General features: G+C 45.0%; 2 protein-coding genes across 5 annotated transcripts in view; one reads left to right on the top strand and one right to left on the bottom strand.

Annotated features, from left to right (window-relative positions):
• Positions 1 to 1,740, top strand: part of tmem164 (transmembrane protein 164) — a 71,841-nt gene extending 70,101 nt beyond the window's left edge. For all 3 annotated transcript variants that reach the window (XM_033030812.1, XM_033030811.1, XM_033030813.1), the window contains one exon: positions 1,220 to 1,740. In XM_033030812.1, the coding sequence (XP_032886703.1) occupies positions 1,220 to 1,426 (207 nt within the window). In that variant the 3' untranslated portion in view covers positions 1,427 to 1,740. The remainder of the gene's footprint in view (positions 1 to 1,219) is intronic.
• Positions 1,741 to 15,232: 13,492 nt separating this feature from the next.
• The window catches only part of ammecr1 (AMMECR nuclear protein 1), a 110,104-nt gene continuing 99,955 nt past the window's right edge, over positions 15,233 to 25,381 (bottom strand). For both annotated transcript variants that reach the window (XM_033030809.1, XM_033030810.1), the window contains one exon: positions 15,233 to 20,490. In XM_033030809.1, coding sequence (XP_032886700.1) covers positions 20,376 to 20,490 — 115 coding nt within the window. In that variant the 3' untranslated portion in view covers positions 15,233 to 20,375. The remainder of the gene's footprint in view (positions 20,491 to 25,381) is intronic.

Here is a 25,381-nt window from a genome sequence, read left to right as displayed (position 1 = left end):
TATTTCAAGGTGATGAAGCAACTGATTTATTTGCTCTCTACTGATCTCAACAGCAGACAGACTCCCAGTGAAGAGTCTCCTCTCCCCACTCTAACACATCCCATCTCTCCTCACTGCCCCCATCTATTTTGTACCTACATTTTCTCTCATCCACACTCAACAATGTCACTGCCTTCTTTCTGAACTGCATCTTCCTCCCTGCCGAAGGGGATAACAGACAGTGCTTGTTAACTCCAGTTCATAGAGCACGATATATCAGACCAAGGTCACCATATCCCAGCTATAAAAGAAACAATCCCGCAGTTGACAGGTCCATAAAAACCATGGCAAGAGAATTTATAGTTTTAAAAAACTCCCTTGTATTTTTTTGTCACAGTGGAAAATGTCTTTAAACAGAGGCAAAACTGCGCCGTCCAATCTTTTCCATGTTTAGTTTAGAGATACAGCGTGGAAACAGGCCCTTTTGGCCCACCGGGTCCGCGCTGACCAGCGATTCCTTCACATTTAAGGGCCTGTCCCACTGTACGAGGTAATTCAGGAACTCTCCCGAGTTTAAAAAAAAATCAAACTCGTGGTCAGCAGGTTGAATGTACGTAGCGGGTACGTCGGAGATCGGGACGTCCCTTAGCTGCTCGTAATGCTAACTGCAGGTACTCGGGAAACGCGGTAAGCTCGTGAAGATTTTTCAACGTTGAAAAATGTCCACGAGAGCACCTGAATACCTATGAGCGGCCATTACCGTAATTCTCCGAGTTCGAATCAGGGCAAACTCGGGAGAACTCTTGAATTAGCTCGTACAGTGGGACAGGCCCTTAACATTATCCTACACCCACTAGTGACAATGTTTACATTCACCAAGCCAATTAACCTACAAACCTGTGCGTCTTTGGAGTGTGGGAGGATACCGAAGATCTCGGAGAAAACCCAGGCAGCTCACGGGGAGATCGTACAAACTCCGTACTGACAGCACCCATAGTCGGGATCGAACCCAGGTCTCCGACGCTGCATTCACTGTGAGGCATCAACTCTACCGGTGCGCCTTAAATAGTGTGATAGGAGCAGATTTAGGCCATTCGGCCCATCAAGTCTACTCCGCCATTCAATCATGGCCGATCTATCACTCCCTCCTAACCCCGTTCTCCTGCCTTCGCCCCCATAAGCCCCTGACGTACCTCTGTGTCCATCTCGGGGGCTATTGACTATTTGTTCTGTCTTTAAGGTCACGGAAGTCAACCTGAACAACATGCTTTGCCCTGCGGTATCGGACCCCTTCCACAGCTCCTGGTATCGGATCTGGGCATCGGGACATCAAACCCTGATGACGGTGACACACGGGAAGCTGGTCACGTCCTTGTTTTACGCCGCCACCCCAGCCCGCAAGTATCTGGTGGACGTGATCAAACTGCCCCTCAAGAAATTCGTTTGAGAACCATCGCGGTAAAACTTTCCCGACAATGCTTGCGGCGCTGAGGCGAAGGGCCAGCGACGGAGATTGAGAGAAGTTTCAGAAAGGTGGATTCGGAAGAAAATCACTTTGGCTGCAGCCATGGAGTTGCCTTAAGGAATATTTATCTGAAATTATTTTGTACTTTTTTTTCTCCACGATCTAATGAAAATGACTCTGCATCAAGGTTTAAGATTTCAGATTTTGTGACAAAAAAGGGAGATTATTGTCATACAAAATGATTTTGCAGTGAGATACAGGAGCATGTTGTGTCAAATACATTTCACATTTCTGCTCTTTGTCTCAGTCATCTCTTGATGTCCAGAGTCACCCCTGGCCCAATACCTCTCCATCTGCATTTCAAATGGCTCATCCACGTACCCATTGCCTAATACGTCCACAATATTGATGGAAAATTGATTCTGCTTCATAGTTATAGTCATTCAGCGTGGAAACAGGCCCTTTGACCCAACCTGCCCGAGCCGACCAACATGTCCCATCTACACTCGTTCCACTGCCTGCGTTAGGTCCACATCTCTCTAAACCCGATCTATCCAGGTACTATGCACTAATGGTCCTATGCACTGATCTATTTATCCTCCCCCCCCCCCCCCCCCCCCCCCCCCAGATAGTTAAATGGACGAGTATTGTGTACAATTAGGAATGTTGCAAGAACACAGGTTTCTGAGGTGGTGTTTGAAATCTACCTCCATTAACTCTGCTGCTCACTGCCTCTCTGATGCTTGTTTTTTTATTTTCATAAGTGATAGGAGCAGAATTAGGCCATTTGGCCCGTCAAGTCTACGGCACCATTCAATCATGGTGGAGCCCTCTTTCCCTCTCAACCACATTCTCCTGCCTCCTCCCCATAACCCGTACTATTCAAGAACCTACCCATCACTGCCTGAGAAATATCCATTGACTTGGCCTTATTCTGTGGGAATGAATTCCACAGATTCACCACCCTCTGAATAAAGACATTTCTCCTCATCTCCTTCCTAAAGGAACGCCCTTTAATTCTGAGGCTATGACCTCTGTCCCTGGACTCTCCCACTAGTGGAAACATCCTCTCCACATCCCCTCTATCCAAGCCTTTCACTATTGGGTAAGTTTTAATGACCCCCCTCATCTTTCTGAACTCCAGCGAGTACAGGCCCAGTGCCACCAAATACGCATCATATGTTAACCTGGGGGTCCTTGTACATCAGTCTATGAAAGTAAGCATGCAGGTACAGCAGGCAGTGAAGAAAGCGAATGGCATGTTGGCCTTTATAACGAGGAATCGAACATAGGAGCAAAGAGGTCCTTCTGCAGTTGTACAGAGCCCTAGTGAGACCACATCTGGAGTATTGTGTGCAGTTTTGGTCCCCTAATTTGAGGAAGGACATTCTTGCTATTGAGGGAGTGCAGCGTAGGTTTACAAGGTTAATTCCTGGGATGGCGGGACTGTCATATGCTGAGAGAATGGAGCAGCTGGGCTTGTACACTCTGGAGTTTAGAAGGATGAGAGGGTATCTCATTGAAACATATAAGATTGTTAAGGGTTTGGACACGCTAGAGACAGGAAACATGTTCCCGATGTTGGGGGAGTCCAGAACCAGGGGCCACAGTTTAAGAATAAGGAGTAAGCCATTTAGAACGGAGACGAGGAAACACTTTTTCTCACAGAGAATGGTGAGTCTGTGGAATTCTCTGCCTCAGAGGGCGGTGGAGGCCGGTTCTCTGGATGCTTTCAAGAGAGAGCTAGATAGGGCTCTTAAAAATAGCGGAGTCAGGGGATATGGGGAGAAGGCAGGAACGGGGTACTGATTGGGGATGATCAGCCATGATCACATCGAAGGGCCGAATGGCCTACTCCTGCACCTATTGTCTATTGTTAACTCAATAAATCTTAGGATCATTCTCGTAGACCTCTGGACCCTCTCCAGCGCCAGCACAGCCTTCCTCAGATGTGGGGCCCAAAACTGCTCACTCGTGATGTGATGTGATATGGCACCAACAATTCGCCGTCGGGCGGGTGTAAAGGCCCCACAGTGGCTGGTCATGAAGGCGCGGTCAGTTCCATTTGGCCAGCCATCCCGGGAAATGTCACCACAAAAATAGTCGTGACTGAATGAATGAATGAAAGAAAGAATCTTTGATAATCAGTGATATTCCTTGTGCTGCACACCCAAGGTATGTGAAGAGTTGCACATAAAGGGTGCAGAAAAAATATCCCACACCAGGTCATCCTTTGTTCTCCCCCTCCATCCCCCTGCTCAAAGTGGTCCCCCGCACACCAGGTCCTTTGCAGGTTTGTGCTTCTGACGATGCTTCGCCATTGAAGACCGAATTTGCTGTCATCCAGCTTTAATTCTGCAACGCCTCGGTTACACAAGTACAACTATTTTGAGGGGAAACCACAGCATTGCTTCCCATTACCACATGGCTTCAATCACCCAGGCTATTCACCAGAGGTACATGTGGGCTAATGTGGGTCTAGCTATGATCTGTGCTTCCAAATCATTTCATGCCTGATGGTAAAAATCAAAATGCTGCATATTTCATTTCAGTTCAGTTTAGAAACGTGCCCTTCGGCCCCCCAACTAAGGATCACCCCGTACACAAGTACTATCCTACACACGCTAGGGACAATTTACAATTTTACCAAAGTCAATTGACCTTACAAACCGGCACGTCTTTGGAGTGTGGGAGGAAACCGGAGCACCTGGAGAAAACCTACGTGGTCATGGGGAGAACGTACAAACTCCATACAGACAGCACCCGTAGTCAGGATCGAACCCGGGTCTCTGGCACCATATGACAAATATGAGAAAGTTACACATAAGAATCTCAGAAACAAGGAACTGCAGATGTTGGTTTATACACAAAAGGACTCCAAGTGCTGGAGTAGCTCAGCAGGTCAGGCAGCGACTCTGGAGAACATGGACAGGTGACGTCTGAGGTTGAGACCCTGTGCCTTAGCATTTATTATATTATTATCTAGATTATTTAAAGAATTTGTTATCAGGAATATAATAAAATTTGAACTGTTAACTGCAAGGAAAAACGTTTTTACCCAGAGTTCTGAATCTGTGGAATTCTCTGCCTCAGAAGGCAGTGGAGTTGCCTGGATGCTTTCAAGAGATAGTCAGATAGGGCTCTTAAAGATAGCAGAGTCAGGGGATATGGTGAGAAGGCAGGAATGGGGTACTGAATGTGGATGATCAGCCATGATCACGTTGAATGGCGGTGCTGGCTCAAAGGGCCGAATGGCCTATTCCTGCACCTATTGTCTATTGTCAAAGTACAGTTCAGATTGTTGATTTTTTTTTTGTACATCCAAATCTGTTAATAGATAAAAGTTACATGTGTACAATTAATCAGTGGAGTGAAGTTCACATTTTAGAAATGATGTTTGAATAGGCTTATGCCTCCTGGGTAAATTAATTTATTTTACACTGCCTTTTCTTTAGATGTATGAGTAATCCGAGTTGGATGATCAGCCATGATCATATTGAATGGCGGTGCAGGCTCGAAGGGCCGAATGGCCTACTCCTGCACCTATTGTGTATGTTTCTATGTAATTGCAATGTGAAGATGCTTCAACTGTACAGATAGATCTCCGGCTAGGATTCTATGTTGCACAAAGCTGGACCTTTGTGCAGGAACCTTGTTGCTCAGCCCAACAAAATCCACAAGACAAGAGCATTAATGGCCTGTCCCACTTAAGACGATTTATTTAGGCGATTACAGGCGACTAGGCTGTCGCCACATGGTCGCCGGGGTGTCGCCTGTATGGTCGTGAGTCATCTCCTCAGTCGCCCAAAGAGTCGTAGCATCTTTCTGGTCGCCTCTGGATTTTCAACGTGTTGAACAATTTTCGGAGACAGTCGGCGACAGTGGGTTTGACGCCAATGAGCGTAGCTTGACTTCTCCTGACGTAGGTTGTCACCGGGTTAACATAGGTTGTCGCCGGTGCAGACTTCCGTTTTTGTTTGTTGTTAAAGTAATGATTCTATTTCAATTTTCTACGTCAAAGGGGGGCCCAGTCGCCGGTTTTTCGGCGACCTGCTACGACTATGAGTCGTCGGCAGTCGCCTAAAAATAGCCTAAGTGGGACAGGCCCTTTAGCGTTGCGATGTTGACATGGCAGTAACAAACCCTAAAAGCTGAGCTTTGCTGTGTCCACGTTTTGATACAACACTTTGTGAAGTTGCTTCTCAGCTTTAAGACCGTGTGGCCTTCTTCGATATATCTGCAAACCTTTTGAATAGTGTTGATATTGCCAACTCAGGGAGACATGGAACTGCCTGGACGCATCTAGTCAGATGCCCTGAAACTTTAGATGAACGTCCTTTAGAGGTTTTTATTCAAACGACTTTCCAATTGATTGCTTTTAGCTGGGAAATTTCATGGGGCCAGCAAAAAAAAAGTGTTGATGATAATGCTACGTTTTAATATTTCACACAGAGGGTTTGGGGGAATGCTTTCGCTGGTTTCCGAGACCTTTGTGGCTTTGAGTTGAGACTGTCTCAATTTTTCATGTAAAATCTAGGATGTAATTTGGAATGGACTTCCAAACTTAAAAGGTAAAAAGCAAGTTTGCAGCTGGTTCTGGAGAATGTCACTTATTTTAAGTGTTCATAAGTGACAGGAGCAGAATTGGGCCATTCGGCCCATCACGTCTACTCCGCCATTCAATCATGGCTGATCTATCTCTCCCCCACCTAACCCCATTCTCCTGCCTTCTCCCCATAACCCCTGACATCCGTACTAATCAAAAATCTATTCATCTCTGCCTTAAAAATATCCATTGACTTGGTCTCCACAGCCTTCTGTGGCAATGAATTCCACAGATTCACCATCCTCTGACTATAGAAATTCCTCCTCTCCTTCCTAAAGGAACGTCCTTTAATTCTGAGGCTATGACCTCTGGTCCTAGACTCTCCCACGAGTGGAAACATCCTCTCCACATCCACTCTATCAAGTGAGTTGTGTCAGTTTTTTAAAGAAGAAAGTCCACTTCAAACTTCATCTTTAAAAATCATGTGTTGTGCGGTGAAATTTAAGTTATTATTGGAAGCATTTTATCACAAGCTGGATATTTCTAGTTTGTTTTATATGTATTTAGAAAATTGTTGATTAAAAGTTGTGCATTTTCATATAGAAGTGTCTTGCTATTGATTGTGCCAGGCACTGTCACAACGTTTAAAAAAAAAATGTCAAGCTGGAAAGGGTGCATAGAAGCTTTACGAGGATGTTGCCAGGACTCAAGGGCCTGAGCTACAGGGAGAGGCTTGAGCAGGCTGGGACTCTATTCCTTGAAGGGCAGGAGGATGAGGGGTGATCTTATAGAGGTGTACAAAATTATGAGAAGAATAGAACGTGTAGACGCACAGAGTCTCTTGGCCAGAGTAGGGGGATCGAGAACCGGAGGTCATAGGTTGAAGGCGAGGAGGGAAGGATTTAATAGGAACCTGCTGGGGTGACTTTTTCCACACAAAAGATAGTGGGTGCATGGAACGAGCTGCCGGAGGTCGTAGTTGAGGCAGGTACTATCTCGACGTTTAAGAAACATTTAGGCAGGTACATGGACAAGACAGGTTTACAGCAGGGGTTGCCAACCTTTTTCATCCCGTTTACCCCTGCCAACTTTAATAGCACATTACAATGTTATTTCACTTATTTATGAACAACTAATGATGAACAGATACCAGTATACCAGAACCAAACACAGTCAGTCAATGAGAAAAAATATGTACAAATCCAGCATCAACAAATTTACCCCCCTGGGTAGGCAAAATTTACACCATGTTGGGAACCCTTTGTTTCGAGGGATATGGGCCACACACCGGCAGGCGGGAGTAGTGTAGATGGGACACGTTGGTCAGTATGGGCATGTTACATAGAAACATAGAAACATAGAAAATAGGTGCAGGAGTAGGCCATTCGGCCCTTCGAGCCTGCACCGCCATTCAATATGATCATGGCTGATCATCCAACTCAGTATCCTGTACCTGCCTTCTCTCCATACCCCCTGATCCCTTTAGCCACAAGGGCCACATCTAACTCCCTCTTAAATATAGCCAATGAACTGGCCTCAACTACTTTCTGCGGCAGAGAATTCCAGAGATTCACCACTCTCTGTGTGAAAAATGTTTTCCTCATCTCGGTCCTAAAAGATTTTCCCCTTATCCTTAAACTGTGACCCCTTGTTCTGGACTTCCCCAACATCGGGAACAATCCTCCTGCATCTAGCCTGTCCAACCCCTTAAGAATTTTGTAAGTTTCTATAAGATCCCCCCTCAATCTTCTACATTCTAGCGAGTACAAACCGAGTCTATCCAGTCTTTCTTCATATGAATGTCCTGACATCCCAGCAATCAGTCTGGTGAACCTTCTCTGTACTCCCTCTATGGCAAGAATGTCTTTCCTCAGATTAGGAGACCAAAACTGTACGCAATACTCCAGGTGTTGTCTCACCAAGACCCTGTACAACTGCAGTAGAACCTCCCTGCTCCAATACTCAAATCCTTTTGCTATGAATGCTAACATACCATTCGCCTTCTTCACTGCCTGCTGCACCTGCATGCCTACTTTTAATGACTGGTGTACCATGACACCCAGGTCTCGTTGCATCTCCCCCCTTTCCTAATCGGCCACCATTCAGATAATAATCTACTTTCCTGTTTTTGCCACCAAAGTGGATAACCTCACATTTATCCACATTATACTGCATCTGCCATGCATTTGCCCACTCACCCAGCCTATCCAAGTCACCTTGCAGCCTCCTAGCATCCTCCTCACAGCTAACACTGCCCCCCAGCTTCGTGTCATCCGCAAACTTGGAGATGTTGCATTCAATTCCCTCGTCCAAATCATTAATATATATCGTAAATAGCTGGGGTCCCAGAACTGAGCCTTGCGGAACCCCACTAGTCACTGCCTGCCATTGTGAAAAGGACCCGTTTACTCCTACTCTTTGCTTCCTGTCTGCCAACCAGTTCTCTATCCACATCAATACTGAACCCCCAATACCGTGTGCTTTAAGTTTGTATACTAATCTCTTATGTGGGACCTTGTCGAAAGCCTTTCGAAAGCCTTGTCGAAATCCTTCTGATATAACACATCCACTGGTTCTCCCTTATCCACTCTACTAGTTACATCCTCGAAAAATTCTATAAGATTCGTCAGACATGATTTACCCTTCATAAATCCATGCTGACTTTGTCCAATGATTTCACCACTTTCCAAATGTGCTGCTATCCCATCTTTAATAACTGATTCTAGCAGTTTCCCCACTACCGACGTTAGACTAACTGGTCTGTAATTCCCCGTTTTCTCTCTCCCTCCCTTTTTAAAAAGTGGTGTTACATTAGCTACCCTCCAATCCTCAGGAACTACTCCAGAATCTAAAGAGTTTTGAAAAATTATCACTAATGCATCCACTATTTCTGGGGCTACTTCCTTAAGTACTCTGGGATGCAGCCTATCTGGCCCTGTGGATTTATCGGCCTTTAATCCATTCAATTTACCTAACACCACTTCCCGGCTAACCTGGATTTCACTCAGTTCCTCCATCTCATTTGACCCCCGGTCCCCTGCTATTTCCGGCAGATTTTTTATGTCTTCCTTAGTGAAGACAGAACCAAAGTAGTTATTCAATCGGTCTGCCATGTCCTTGTTCCCCATGATCAATTCACCCGTTTCTGACTGCATTTGTTTTAACTAATCTTTTTCTCTTCACATATCTATAAAAGCTTTTGCAGTCAGTTTTTATGTTCACTGCCAGTTTTCTTTCATAATCTATTTTCCCTTTCCTAATTAAGCCCTTTGTCCTCCTCTGCTGGTCTCTGAATTTCTCCCAGTACTCTGGTAGGCTGCTTTTTCTGGCTAATTTGTACGCTTCATCTTTTGTTTTGATACTATCCCTGATTTCCCTTGTTATCCACGGATGCACTACCTTCCCTGATTTATTTTTCTGCCAAACTGGGATGAACAATTGTTGTAGTTCATCCATGCAGTCTTTAAATGCCTTCCATTGCATATCCACCATCAACCCATTAAGAATCAATCGCCAGTCTATCTTGGCCAATTCACGTCTCATACCTTCAAAGTTACCTTTCATTAAGTTCAGGACCCTTGTTTCTGAATTAACGATGTCACTCTCCATCCTAATGAAGAACTCAACCCATTATAACTGTTTTACCTTTGTTGCACGCATTTCTAATTTCCTGTTTGATGCCATCCCCAACTCCACTACTACTGTTGGGTGGCCTGTACACAACACCCACTAGCGTGTTCTGCCCCTTAGTGTTTCGCAGCTCTACCCATATCGATTCCACATCCTCAAAGCTAATGTCCTTCCTTTCTATTGCGTTAATCTGCTCTCTAACCAGCAACGTTACCCCACCTCCTTTCCCTTTCTGTCTATCCCTCCTGAATATTGAATATCCCTAGATGTTCAGCTCCCAGCCTTGGTCACCCTGGAGCCATGGCTCCGTGATTCCAACTATATCATAGTCATTAATAGCTATCTGCACATTCAACTCATCCACCTTATTACGAATGCTCCTTGCATTGAGACACAAAGCCTTCAGGCTTGTTTTTACAACACTCTTACCCCTTATACTATTATGCTGAAATGTGGCCCTTTTTGATTTTTACCCTAGATTTGCCGGCCTGCCACTTTTACTTTTCACCTTGCTACCTATTGCTTCTACCCTCATTTTACACCCCTCTGTCTCTACGCTCACACATTTAAGAAACCCTTTCCCTTTAACTCCATCCTCCACTATCCCATTCGACACCCCACCCCCCTTATTCAGTTTAAAACCACCCGTGTTGCAGTGGCAAACCTGCCTGCCAGAATGCTGGTCCTACACCTGTTAAGATGCAATCCGTCCCTTTTGTACAGTTCCCCCTTACCCCAAAACAGATCCCAGTGATCTAAGAATCTAAATCCCTGCCCCGTGCACCAGTTCCTCAGCCACACGTTCAGGTCCCGTATCTCCCTGTTCCTGCTCTCGCCAGCACGAGGAACTGGAAGCAAACCGGAGATAACAACCCTGGAGGTCCTGCTTTTCAGCATTTTTCCGAGCTCTCTAAAGTCACGCTGCAGAATATCCATCCCCTTCTTTCCGACATCGTTTGTGCCGACATGCACCATGTTCACCTTCGCCCTTGAGGATTTTCTGCACTCTGTCCGTGACATCCTGGATCCTGGCACCAGGAAGGCAGCACACCATCCTCGCATCCCGTCTGTTGCCGCAGAAACCCCTGTCCGTACCTCTCACAATGGAGTCTCCCATTACAATGGCGTAGCCTGCCTTAGGCCATTTTGGTTTTGGCTCAACAGCCCTATTCGCATCGCAAGCCAGTCCGCCACTCAGTGTAAACACGTCTTCTGTCCCGACAGCTTCTAAGTGGGTGAACCTGTTCACAAGAGGTACAACCCCCGAGGACGTTGGCATTCCATGCTTCCCTCCCTTTCTCACTGTCTCCCACCTTCTCTCGTCCAGTACCTTAGGTGTAACAATCTTACTGTAGGACTTGTCGAGGAACGACCTAGTTTCTCGGACGAACCGGAGGTCATCCACTTGCTTCTCCAGTTCCCCAACACGGTCCTTCAGGAGCACTACCTGGATGCACTTCTCGCATTTGTCGCAGCCAGAGGCACCAGCGGTGTCCTTGACCTCCCACATACTGCAAGCATCACACTGAATCAGCTTGCCTGACATCTCCTTCTTTCGTCTCTACCTCTCAAGCGTATTGCGTGGTCTCCTCTCCTCAGCCTCCTCGCCGAAGACTCTCGAGCCAAAGACTCGCACTTTTGTCACAGGAGCCAAAGACGGGCACTTCCCTCACAAGGCCGCTCACTCACTGCCGCTCCCTAAGAGCAGTCTTGCTTAAATTGACTGATAAATTGCCCGATTTACCAATTTACAAACCAAATTCCTCAGTTTTCAACTGTTTTCCCAGCACTGACTCACTTCTCTCCTCCCACTCGGGCTAGAGCCAATCAGTCTGATCTCTTGCTGATGTTGGGCTGAAGGGCCTGTTTGTACACTTTATGGCTTTACCAAATTAGCCAAGATTCAATTTTCATAACATGGTACAGGTTATGACATTAATTTTCAATGTTGTTAGCTTTTATACATAACCCAAAATGGTGGACTTTGGTACAAAGATGATTCTAACACTTTTAACCACCTGTGCACAACGTATATTGAAATACGACTACATTCTATCTGTGTCCCGCCCCCTCCCGTGACATCAGTCTGAAGGGTCTCGACCCGAAACGTCGCCTATTCCCTCTCTGCAGAGATGCTGCCTGGCCTACTGAGTCACTCCAGTATTTTGTGTTTACCTTCGATTTAAACCAGCATCTGCATTTCTTTCCGACACATGGAATTAGAGATGATGGAATTTTGAGTAAATTAAAATGCTGGAGAACTCAGGTCATGCAGCATCGAGGCCCTTTTTCAGACTCCATGGCTGTAGATTGCAGAGATACAGCGCGGAAACAGGCCCTTTGGCCCACTTTGGCCGCACCGACCAGTGATCACCCCGTACACTAGCACTATCCTACACACTAGAGACAATTTACAATTTTACTGAAGCCAATTAACCTACAAACCTGTATGTCTTTGGAGTGTAGGAGGAAACCGGAGCTCCTGGAGAAAACCCACACGGTCGCAGGGTGAATGTACAAACTCAGCACCTGTAGTAAGGATCGAACTCGGATCTCTGGCGCTGTGGGGCAGCAAATCTATCGCTGTGCTGCCCTGAAGTAGCATAACTGTTGTCAGTATACCGAAGAACAGGAGAGCAGCAGGAGTCACAGAGGGGGAGCAGTGAGAGAGGATCTTACAGAACTCCAGTCGCAGAACGTCTTCAAGAGAGAGCTAGATAGGGCTCTTAAAGATAGCGGAGTCAGGGGATATGGGGAGAAGGCGGGAACGGGGTACTGTTTATGGATGATCAGCCATGATCACATCGAATGGTGGTGCTGGCTCGAAGGGCCTACTCCTGCACCAATTGTCTATTGTCTAAATCAGGCATACTTTCAGGAGATTTTGAAAGAAATTATTCCAACAATGGAGACAGCCAAAGGAAAATATGGGGTACTTACCATAGTTTGAGAAGATCGAGTGTGTTGTTGTACTCAACTTCCAGTGGTGCCACGGAGACACCTCCTACAGTCGACCTTGAAGGCGCTGGAGGCATTACCCCGGTTCACCCTCCGACCGTTCCCAGGCACCTAATTTGAGGAAGGACAATCTTGCTATTGAGGCAGTGCAGCGTAGGTTCACGAGCTTAATCCCCGGGATGGCTTGACTGTCACATGAGGAAAGATTGGAAAGACTGGGCTTGTATTCACTGGAATTTAGAAGGATGAGAGGCGATCTTATAGAAACATATACAATTATAAAAAAGATGCATGAATGCAAACATTTACCTTAAAAATGGGGGGAAAAAAGAGGAACACATACGCCAGCCAGCATATGCAGTCATGGTTATATAGCGTTGAAACCGGACCTAAGGGCCAACTTGCCCACACCTACATTTACACTAGTCCTGCCTGCTTTTGGCCCATATATCCCTCTAAACCTCTCCTATCCATGTACCTGTCCAAATGTATTTTAAACATTGCAATAGTCCATGCCACAACGACCTCTGCTGGCAGCTCCTCCACACACCCACCACCCTTTGCATAAAAAAAGTAAACCCTGGGGTTCCTATGAAGGCTTGAAAGCAGAAACAGAATGATCTATTCATTTAGAACAGATGAAAGGACTTTGATCTGAAACTCTAACCAAGACTTTCTCAGTCAGTGCTACCTCACTAGAGCTTCCCAACGATTTTCCTATTGTATTTCAAGAATTAATCCACACTTCCAGCATCTGTATGATTTACCGCTAAAAATTAACTCAAAATAGACAGAAAAAAAGGAAAGCCAACCCTCTGAATAGATAATTGGTGGAGTCGGCCCTTCGAGCCAGCACCGCCATTCAATGTGATCATGGCTGATCATCCACAATCAGTACCCCGTTCCTGCCTTCTCCCCATATCCTCTGACCGCTATCTTTAAGAGCCCTATCTAGCTCTCTCTTGAAAGTATCCAGAGAACCGGCCTCCACCGCCCTCTGAGGCAGAGAATTCCACAGACTCACCACTCTCTGTGAGAAAAAGTGTTTTCTCGTCTCTGTTCCAAATGGCTTACCCCTTATTCTTAAACTGTGGCCCCTGGTTCTGGACTCCCCCAACATCCGGAACATGTTTCCTGCCTCTAGCGTATCCAAACCCTTAACAATCTTATGTTTCAATAAGATATCCTCTCATCCTTCTAAATTTCAGAGTGTACAAGCCCAGCCGCTCCATTCTCTCAGCATATGACAGTTCCGCCATCCTGGGAATTAACCTTATAAACCTATGCTGCACTCCCTCAATAGCAAGAATGTCCTTCCTCAAATTAGGGGACCAAAACTGCACACAATACTCCAGGTGTGGTCTCACTAGGGCTCTGTACAACTGCAAGACCTCTTTGCTCCTATACTCGACTCCTCTTGTTATAAAGGCCAACATGCCATTCGCTTTCTTCACTGCCTGCTGTACCTACATGCTTACTTTCATAGACTGATGAACAAGGACCCCCAGATCCCGTTGTACTTCCCCTTTTCCCAACTTGACGCCATTTAGATAGTAATCTGTTTTTCTGTTTTTGCTACCAAAGTGGATAACCTCACATTTATCCACATTAAACTTCATCTGCCATGCATCTGCCCACTCCCCCAACCTGAAGAAGGGTCTCGACCCGAAACATCACCCATTCCTTCTCTCCAGAGATGCTGCCTGACCCGCTGAGTTACTCCAGCATTTTGTGTCTATCTTTGACATACCAGCATCTGCAGTTCCTTCCTACACCAATGGCATGAATGTTGAATTCTCCAATTTTAGGTAACCTTTCATCTCGCTATCTCCCACCTGTGCCCCATCTCGACTGCTACCTACTTCTCCCATTCCCCCATTCCTTCCTCTGGCTTCACACATCGCACCTCTTCAATCCTTTAGTCTCACGCCTTCTGTTTTAACTTTGTTTCACCAATCGGCAATTGGCCTACCAGTCTTCGTCTTGTCTCACCTATCCCGCAGCATTCTCCCACCCACCCTTCAACCACAACCAGTCTGATGTCGAGTCCCGACCCAAAGTGCTGGAGTAACTCAGTGGGTCAGGAAGCATTTTTGAAGAAAATGTATAGGTGACCTTTTCGGGTCAGGACATTTCTTCAGACCTTTCCCTGCCTGAAACGTCACCTATCCGTGTTCTCCAAATATGCTGCTGACCCGCCCAGTTACTCCAACTCTGTGTCTATCATTGGTAGCAAGTTGGGCCGAAGAGTCTGTTTCCATGCAGCAAGAATGAGCATTGAAAGTTTAGTATAGTTACAGAGATAGACACAGAATCTACGCTGACCAGCGACCACCCCGCGCACAGTAGACAGTAGGGACACTTTACAATGTTTTACCGGCGCCAATTAACCTACAAACCTGTACATCTTTGGTGTGGGAGGAAACCGGAGCACCCGGAGAAAACCCACGAGGTCATGGGGAGGACGTGCAAACTCAGTAGACAGCACCCGTAGCTGGGATTGAACCGTGGTCTCCAGCACTATAAGGCAGCAACTCTACCACTGCGCCGCCCTAAAGCGTGGACGTATTTTTGGAGTCAGTACCACTTACCGAGGAAGAAAGTTTAATTCTCAAACCCAGTCAAATGGAGTCATTCATTCAACACTCGTTATGTGGTTTTATTGGCATTTTATTGATAAAAAAAACATTGTGAGGGAAATGCCCCACATATTTCACTAAATACCATTATAGATTCATCCCCTCCCTCGCCCGTCCAATAATCTCGAGTTTAGAAAAGTTCACTGTAGATTGGTGTTGATCCTGGAATTCAGGTTTTTGTGATTGTAGATGGATTCACTTCAGAGTATCGGTGAGCAGCCTCCCTTTGCTGAAAGTCCATTACATCCACCAGCATTGTTCACACGTTGTGAAGAAGTGGGATCTCTTCCCAACTGTGGAGTGGAGATCAGTTCAATGCCTGCTACCTCCACCATCACCTGTTGTTTTAACATTTAAAAATAAATTCCATTCCATCAAAGGAAAAAAAAAGAAAATTGCATTTCTAAAACCCACGATAATGTGAGATTTTTTTCTTGAATCTGTCCATAACTAGCATAATATACCTAGGCACACGAAACACACTCATTTCATCCTGTGTACCAACATGAGACGAATTAATGAATATTTTACTGGGTAAATGGTATAAAATGTAACAATAGTGTTAAAACTACTACATTGTCCCACAATCCATGTCTCACTGACCCATTGATCATCTTATAATAAAGTTCCCCCCTCCCGACACATTGGCCGTACTATAAATGCCCATTTCAACAATCATAACACTAATAGTAATCGCAATTTTTTTTTTAAATGTGGAAATGGATCTAGTCATAATGAAAGGGAGTTCGTCACGTATACTGTGGTGCCATTATTCAACAATTACTAACAAAATGAAAGCATTTTTTTGGGGGGCACAGACTACACCAGGTAGTCTTTATTTCCCCCTTCCCTCCCTCCCCCCCTCCCTCCCGCGCATCTCTGCACCAGTAGGTGAATCAGTCTGCTGGCGACAGTGTTAACTCATTTTATCTTCAACGTATAAAAAAAAAAACCCCCACTAAAATAACTTAGAAACTAGATCCAAAAATTCTGAAAAGAATCGACTTCAATGTACAAAAATCTGTCATACATGTGTTGGAAAAGTCTGAAACAACTCTCTCGCTCTCTCTCAGTGCAGTGAGCCAGTGCAGTAACTGGATCCGGAGTAAAATTAAGAAACAAGAGATCAAACAACAATGGCAAAAAAATAATTAAACACATCTTTGTATAAAGATTTTTCCTGCTGGTCTCTAAGATACAGATTAAAGAATCTCTTAGGTCTGAGAGGCACACAAGTAGACGTCTTCAATTATAGCCACTGTTTGACAAAAGTTACCAGTCATCAAATGTTCAACAGTGCTCAATGAGAATCTTCAAATTAAACTTAATTGAATCAATACTACTAGCAAAAAAAAGTTACAAATTGTACAAAAATAAAAAACAAATTATTAAAATCTCCTGCGGTAGGTTGCCTTGAAGGACCGGAAAGCAGGCTTAATTCACAGCAGCTAGTTCATGGCTGGAGGTATCTTTGGTTCAGTCTGAACGACGACAAACACAATGAAAACCTCTACTGCACAACAGTATATAAAAGTGAACATGTCTCAAGAGGTGGCATTTAATGTAACAGCCCCGTAAAAATATTAAATATTTAAATGCTTCAGTTTATTCGTTTTCTCAAAGGAAACAAAATTGACCAGCATGGACACACTGTCATGCTTCTATAGGTACAGACGACGAGATATGTCCCATTCCTCCACGCCATGCAGGGAAGTATTGCTGACCGGGTCCTAGCAAGGCTGCAGGATTTTATATATTTGTTTTCATCATTATTACACTGGTAATAAAATTTTGTATAATATCTGCATATATCAAGATTATTCTGATATGATTTCAGAAGTCAGCATGACCAGTCACGTGACCTATTCAGAGTCATATAGCACCATTTTCCCCTCTCTTCCCCCCCACCCCCCCCCCTCCTGCCCCCCCACTACCCGCAACTAGCGGCGAGCTGAGGAAACGGACAGACATGCCGCGATGATCGGCATGATGCTCAGAGAAATCCAGTAAACTAAGTTTCCACTTGGCAGCCGACAGGATTGTTCAGTTTTGTGCTATTTGTGTCAAAATTAAGGCAACACAAGTGAAATTTAAACAATTGCTTTTGGAGATACAGTGAATGCACAACTCTTAAAACTTCTTTCATTGTGACTAATGGAAGGAGGCATCTAACACTGCAACTTAACACTCGGAATTCTTACCTCAATGTCTTAAAAAAAAATCTTCATCACTCACTCTCAGAGTCTGCCTACTCTTTAAACTGCTTATTGGGAGGTTCAAAAAGAAGAATTTCCTCCCCCATCCCCCAACAGTCACAAGATAAAAATCAAATGTTGACACAAGGAATTGCAGATGCTGGCTTACAACAAAAAAAGACTGAGAGTGCTGGAGTAATTCAGCGAGTCAGGCAGTATCTCTGGAGGACATGGGTGTTCTCCAGACATGCTTTCTGACCCACTGAGTTACTCCAGCACTTGTGTGAAATTCAAATTTAAATGATAGGGTCTTTGATCTTCAACAGTAAAGCCAGATCTTAAAAATTCTTCAGAAAAGTCATTATTTAAGGCTCTGATATACAATTGAGTATAATAATGATCTTAACAAAAAAGGTAGTCATATCAAAGGCTAAAATTTTAAAGGCAAGGAATTCCTACACGTGTGGCCCTGAATTTGACTCGTTTCAATCGCGCTCTAAGGACTAGGATAGCTACGAGCAGGATCTATAATCTTTCAGGACGAGAAAGAAATGTCCTTTGGAACCAGCAAATAGCCCATTGATGCCAGATCTAAAGTCTTAATTTGGATAGTTGTCTGCACCCTTTTTCCCTGAAGTGATACAAGTTCATTATTTTCTTAAAAGGAAAGCAGACAAACATAAGGCTTAGCAAGTAATACCATGTTGTGAAATTTCACTCACGTAGTAACCTGTTGGGGAATTAGAACAGGCATCTAAAATAACCCCATATCTGCTCGTCCAAAAGCTGGAAATGCAATGCAAAAAATGGAAAGTGTTACTAACTGTTCCTGTTTTGTGTTTTGCATCCGGTCAAACCTGGTTACCAAAAAAGCTAGTTGTAATCAGAAAATCTGCGATAACATAATAATCTCTGCTAATTTAAACTTCTAACACTGACAATAAGTGCCTGAGCAAATTATTCTCTTTACAAAATGTGTTGGCAGGTTCAGGTTGCATAAAACACTGCATTTTAATGCTTCCCTGAGATATAGCACCATGATAGCCCAGTCACTTTGTCTTAATTCTCTCCATTCTGTTATAATTACTAACCCTCACACCGACTAATGCAATCACACTGGAGTTTGGAAAATGAAAAAGAGAAAATTGCTAGTCAATCATCTATAATTAAATCCGCCTGGTTTGTCTCACCAAAAGATTACATGCGCCAGAACCACAGAATCATCACAGCTTGGCTGATCATTGGAACAAGGTTAACCTCAATCAATGTTTCTATTTTCCCAATAGCCATTCAGGTCTGTTTTCTCCACTAATTCAGTCAGAAACTGAGCTGGGAAATGACATTTTGAGGGTTGCTGCTTTGCCTAATCTAATGAACATGGACTGATTATACATTCAGTTTAGTGATATTTCAGATGTATAAAGCTTTTCACTGTACCTCGGTACACGTGACAATAAACTAAACTGAACTGTATATATTGGGTACATTTGCTTGCAAGCACAAGCAGTTCCAAAACAAGGCAATACCTTCAGCGATTTAAAACAACAAAATATGTTACTTTAAAGGGGCCACCCAATGTACAAATAATTATCATGTGTGTGTGGGGGGGGACATTTTTTCTATAAAATAATTTAACACGTGGCATCTTTCTTTGTCCCTGGAGGAGAGGAGGAAAAAACCCCACTCAAGATAAAGACACAAAAGGCAAGAAAACTCTCACACACACAATGCTCTGCTAGTGATGTGTAATCACGCTTTTAAACAGGAAATCAAATTGTACTCAATCTCAACTCTTGATATCAAATTTTTTTTTTTAAATCAAATAATTCTGCACCAACCCCATGATATATTAAAGGAAAAAAATTCCCACAAGGGGAAGTGAAACTGGAATAGTTGTAATCAAGTGTCAGTGGATATGAGACATATTATCATCACTCTCCATCTGGCAAATAAATGTACCCAATAGATACTCCACCATGGGTAAGTTAGTGGGACATTTTGACCTTGACTAGTCTACACATATATACGATATGATATTTGTGTTATTCAATTTAGACCCTTCTTTTACACCTAGGAGGATTTAATCTGGTCACTGGCGTTAAACACAGAGTACTGGCCGCCAGTTGTACTCAGCACACACAATGGATCCGTCGGTCAATAAAACCAAAAAGTCCAAAACTGAGCACAAGCACAAGCAGCGGAGAGTCTCGCAGGCATTTAGCAGCACGGGCAACAATCTCTTTGTCAATCGCCACCGACTGCTGCATTTTAAACCAAAGAGGGAAACAACAAAAGTTTAAAGCTATTTTTTACACTAAATGATACACTAAATTTGATACAAATCAAAAGTAGCAGTGCTGTAAGTCAGTTGATGACTCAGTGTTGAGTCTGTGGAAGGGTCTCGACCTGAAACGTCACCCATTCCTTCTCTCCAGAGATGCTGCCTGCCCCGCTGAGTTCCTCCATCCAATGCTGTGAAGATTATTTTTGTTTAAACTTTAGAGCACCTGGATTGACTTTAAAGAAAACTGCCTTACGGGGTTCTACCTATTTAACGAGGAAATAATGTGGCCCAAGAACACAAGGAACAAACCTGAAAAGTCCTGTTCTTGTACATTTGGGAGCCCAGAACAGACTAGCTAATAATTATCTCAATTCTCCTTCCATTCATCCACAGATTTAAGAAATTTTGGTAATGCATTAAAAAAAAGCAAAATTGTGTCGATTTCATTGGAAAAATTTTTCTCTTTGTAAAAAAAGTGTTTTGAACGAAAATACAATGATTCTTGATCTCCACCCGTTGCCAAGTTGACGTCAACAAAGCAGCCACGTCGTGTCACGATGGCAACGGAAACTGCCATCATAAAATGGTACAGTAGTAGAGATAGCTAGACCAGGAAGGGGAAGGGTCCCCGGGGAAGAGGTCAGTTGATAGGTCGAGTGACTGGTCATGCAAGTCTTTGTCAGGAATAATGGTTGTATGGTGGTAGAGGGTGTGCAGTGCCATTCTGGTAGTGGTGGTGCTGACGGTGTGCAAGATACTCCGAGTAACTCAGTGTCATCTTTTCACTGTGGTACCTGCAGAGAAGACACAAAAACATTCCTTAAAGAGGTCCAAAAAAAAAAACAATCAAGGAAGCACGTCAACCACTGATACATTTAACTCTTTCCCCACCCACCCACCCACCCACCCCCTCAACAAAAACTTTGCAACTGCACAATCTCCATTTCATAGCAAATGGTATATTTCACAAACTTGTGCAGGACTCCAATCAGTGAGGATAGGGGACAAATCAAATTAAGAATAAGGGGTAAACATATAAGATTGTTAAGGTGTTTAAGAAGGAACTGCAGATGCTGGAAAACGTTGCCTATCTCCTTCGCTCCATAGATGCTGCTGCACCCGCTGAGTTTCTCCAGCATTTTTGTGTACCTAAGATTGTTAAGGGTTTGGCAGGAAACATGTTCCCGATGTTGGGGGAGTCCAGAACCAGGGGCCACAGTTTAAGAATAAGGGGTAAGCCATTTAGAACGGGAACGAGGAAACACTTTTTCTCACAGAGAGTGGCGAGTCTGTGGAATTCTCTGCCTCAGAGGGCGGTGGAGGCGGGTTCTCTGGATGCTTTCAAGAGAGAGCTCGATAGGGCTCTTAAAAATAGCGGAGTCAAGGGATATGGGGAGAAGGCAGGAACGGGGTACTGATTGGGGATGATCAGCCATGATCACAGTGAATGGCGGTGCTGGCTCGAAGGGCCGAATGGCCTACTCCTGCACCTATTGTCTATTGTATCATCCCCAATGATAATCTCGACACAGGGGCTCTGCAAGGATGCGTTCTCAGCTCCCTTCTTTACTCCTTGTACACCCAAGACAGCACAGCCATGTACACATCTAATACAATTAAAACATTCGCAGACGACACCGCCATTGTGGGCCGGATATCAAATAATGATGAGACGGAGTACAGGAAGGAGATTGAGAACCTCGTGTCCTGGTGTCGAGACAACAACCTTTCTCTCAACGTCAGCAAGACGAAGGAGATAGTGTCCGACTTCAGGAAGCAAAGCGGTACACATACCCATTTGCATTGACGGCGCCAATGTAGAGATGGTTGAAAATCTCAAATTCCTAGGAGTCAATATCACCAACAACCTCTCCTGGACCACCCATATTGAAGCGACGAGCAAGAAAGCACACCAACGCTTCTAATTCCTTAGAAAGTTCAGGAGGTTCGGCATGTCCCCAACAACTCTCACCAACTTCTACAGATGCGCCGTGGAAAGCAATTTATCAGGATGCCTCACAGCGTAGTTTTGGAACAGCTTCATGCAAGACCGCAAGAAACTGCAGAGAGTTGGGGACGCAGCCCAGACCATCACGCAAACCAACCTCCCTTCCATTGACTCCATCTACAACTCACGCTGCCCCGGCAAGGCCAGCAGCATCATCAAGGACCAGCCGCACCCCGGACACTTCTCCCCTCTCCCATTAGGCAAGAGGTACAGAAGTGTGAAAACGCACACCTCCAGATTCAGGGAGTTTCTTCCTAGTTGCTATCAGGCAACTGAACCATCCTATCACCAACTAGAGTGGTCCTGACCTACCGTCTACTTCATTGGAGACCCTCGGACTATCTAAAATCAGACTTTACTGGACTTAATCCTGCACTAATTATTCCCTTTATCCTGTATCTAAACACTGTAGATGGCTTGATTGTAATCACAGAGAGTCTTTCCCATTGACTGGATAGCATGCAACAAAACATTTATATCACAATAAACTAAACTTATTCAAATTACACTCTTTATTCAGACTCCTCAAAACTGCAACGGGCTTTTATGGCCAGCTGCAGCTTGGACTTTGAAAAAGGCGCCAAACATGGTGACTCTTACCAATTTACTGAATTGTCTGCAAGTGAAGAATTTCACTGTACCTCGGTACATGATAATAAAGAACCACGAAACCAAGAAAAATACAGCATTGACGGAGAACATGGATAGGTGGAGTTTCGGGTCGGGACCCCTCTTCAGCCATCCACGTTCTGCAGAGATGCTGCCCGACACACCGAGTTTAGACTCATACAGCGCGGAAACAGGCCCTTCGGCCCAGCGAGACCGCACCAAACAGCGATCACCCCGTACACCACCACTTATGTCTCTTCTTTGCAAACCAACGTCTGTAATTCCTTGCATTTCCAATACAAGTAAGCTCATTACTGAAACGCAAAAGCAGGCAAGACTGAAGCAGTGTAGATGCTTACCTTGAATTGTAGGTACACAAAATTGCTGGGGAAACTCAGCGGGTGCAGCAGCATCTATGGAGCGAAGGAAATAGGCGACGTTTCGGGCCGAAACCCTTCTTCAGACTGATGGTGGGTGGGGGGGGGAGAAAGAAGGAAAAGGGGAGGAGGAGGAGGAGCCCGAGGGCGGGCGGATGGGAGGGTGGGAGGAGACAGCTAGAGGGTTAAGGAAGGGGAGGAGACAGCAAGGGCTAGCAAAATTGGGAGAATTCAATGTTAATGCCATACGGACGCAAGGTCCCCAGACGGAATATGAGGTGCTGTTCCTCCAATTTCCGCTGTTGCTCACTCTGGCAACGGAGGAGACCCAGGACAGAGAGGTCGGATTGGGAATGGGAGGGGGAGTTGAAGTGCTGAGCCACCGGGAGTTCAGGTAGGTTATTGCGGACTGAGCGGAGGTGTTCGGCGAAACGATCGCCCAACCTACGCTTGGTCTCCCCGATGTAAATCAGCTGACATCTAGAGCAGCGGATGCAGTAGATGAGGTTGGAGGAGATACAGGTGAACCTTTGTCGCACCTGGAACGACTGCTTGGGTCCTTGAATGGAGTCGAGGGGGGAGGTGAAGGGACAGGTGTTGCATTTCTTGCGGTTGCAACGGAAAGTGCCCGGGGAGGAGGTGGTGCGGGAGGGAAGGGAAGAATTGACGAGGGAGTTGCGGAGGGAGCGGTCTTTGCAGAAGGCAGACATATAGGCAGACAATACCTTGAATTGTATACTGGTATACAGCAATCCCAAGGCCACATATTTCCCTTATTATTTATTACCACTGTGATAATCGACTGCACGATGAGGAATAATAATAATAATAATGGATGGGATTTATATAGCGCCTTTCTAATACTCAAGGCGCTTTACATCGCATTATTAATTCACTCCTCAGTCACACTTAGTGGTGGTAAGCTACTTCTGTAGCCACAGCTGCCCTGGGGCAGACTGACGGAAGCGTGGCTGCCAATCTGCGCCTACGGCCCCTCCGACCACCACCAATCACTCACACACATTCACACACAGGCAAAGGTGGGTGAAGTGTCTTGCCCAAGGACACTCTATTCTATATCTTTAGCACTATATTGGAATGCCAATTAATTTCTCTCAAAAATCCATCCTGGGCGGAACTTGAACAAAACCTAGCCCGACTGAATGCTGCAATTCTGAGTGAATGATTGGCAGCTTTTGAAAGGTCAAACAGATGCCGATTTAGACTGTTTCATTTGCAAATGATAAAGAATGTTCTTGCTGTCCCAATATGTATCCCTGTGCCTACACCAAGAAAATTATTAACTGGTCATTTATCAATATTATCTCTAGACTTTAGAGATGCATCGTGGAAACAGGCCCTTCGGCCCACCGAGTCCTTGCCGACCAGCGATCACCCCCGATCACTAGTACTATCCTACACACACAGTAGGGACAATTTACAATTTTTACCGAAGCTAATTTAATCTACAAACCTTTATGTCTTTGGAGTGTAGGAGGAAACTGGAACACACGTAGAAAACCCACGTGGGTCACAGGGAGAAGGGGCAAACTCCGTGCACAGACAGCACCCGTGGTCAGAATCGAACCCCGTTATCTGGCGCTGTAATGCAGCAAGTCTACCGCGGCACCACTGTATCTATAGGTTCCCATAGTGGCTGTGGCTTGGTTCAAACAGTGTCCACACTGAAAGTCACTGATTGACTGAAGTGACTGACGGAATGTCGCAGGCATGCAAAGCACAGTGTACATGTAAGCTGCACTCCTGAATGGCTGGAATTGGCCGGAGAAGCCAAAATTTCATCCAAAAGTTTGGACCATGTTCAGAAAAGATAAGCCCCGCAATCACGTTCGTGTCTAGTGAACTCGGTTGACAATAATCATCTTGTGTTAACATTTAAACAGGCAGCGAAATGAAACAATACCAAGGATCATTAAAGTACTAACAAAGTTAGAGAACGCCGACTACTGGGACTTCAGCACCAGATACTTTGCACAATGCTGGCACCATGCTGCCCTCCCCAGGAAGCAACACTCTCACACAGTAATTACTTTCTCACGCAACGGCTGGTGGGTGTGTGGAACGAGCCGCCAGAGGAGGAAGTTGAGGCAGGAACTATTGCAACGTTTAAGAAACATTTGGATAGGGCAAGTTTGGAGGGATGTGGACCAAACACGGGTAGGTGGGACTAGTGTAGCTGGGACATGTTGGCCGGTGTGGGCAAGATGGGCCCAAGAAAGGGCCTGTTTCCACACTGTATATCACTCTATGACTCTCTTGCGTTGAAGAATATTTATCAATGTTTTAACCACAGGGTTTTAGACTACACAATGATTAAATAGCCGAACTGCTCAACATTTATAGATGTAAGCGATGCAATTCTTTTTTTGATGAGGTTGGAATTAGGTTTTTTTCCCAGTCACAAGATAACAATTTCAAAGAAAACGAGTCTTATTTCATACGCAGGATGACACAGTGGCACAGCTGGCAGTGTTTACAGTGCCAGGGACCTGGGCTCCATCCTGGATGCGGGTACTGTCTGTTTGTTCGTTCTCCATGGGTTTTCTCCCACATCCCAACTATGTGCAGATGTGTAGGTCCGTTGGCCTCTGTAAATTGCACCGTGTGTGTAGGGTGTAGATGAGAAAGTGGGATAACGTGGAACTAGTGTGAATATCGACGATGATCGAT

Source organism: Amblyraja radiata, chromosome 12 (genome assembly GCF_010909765.2).
Source record: "Amblyraja radiata isolate CabotCenter1 chromosome 12, sAmbRad1.1.pri, whole genome shotgun sequence".
In the NCBI taxonomy this organism is placed as follows: domain Eukaryota; kingdom Metazoa; phylum Chordata; class Chondrichthyes; order Rajiformes; family Rajidae; genus Amblyraja; species Amblyraja radiata.
The sequence above is the reverse complement of the archived record's forward strand: the minus strand, read 5'-3'. Positions and strand labels throughout refer to the sequence as shown.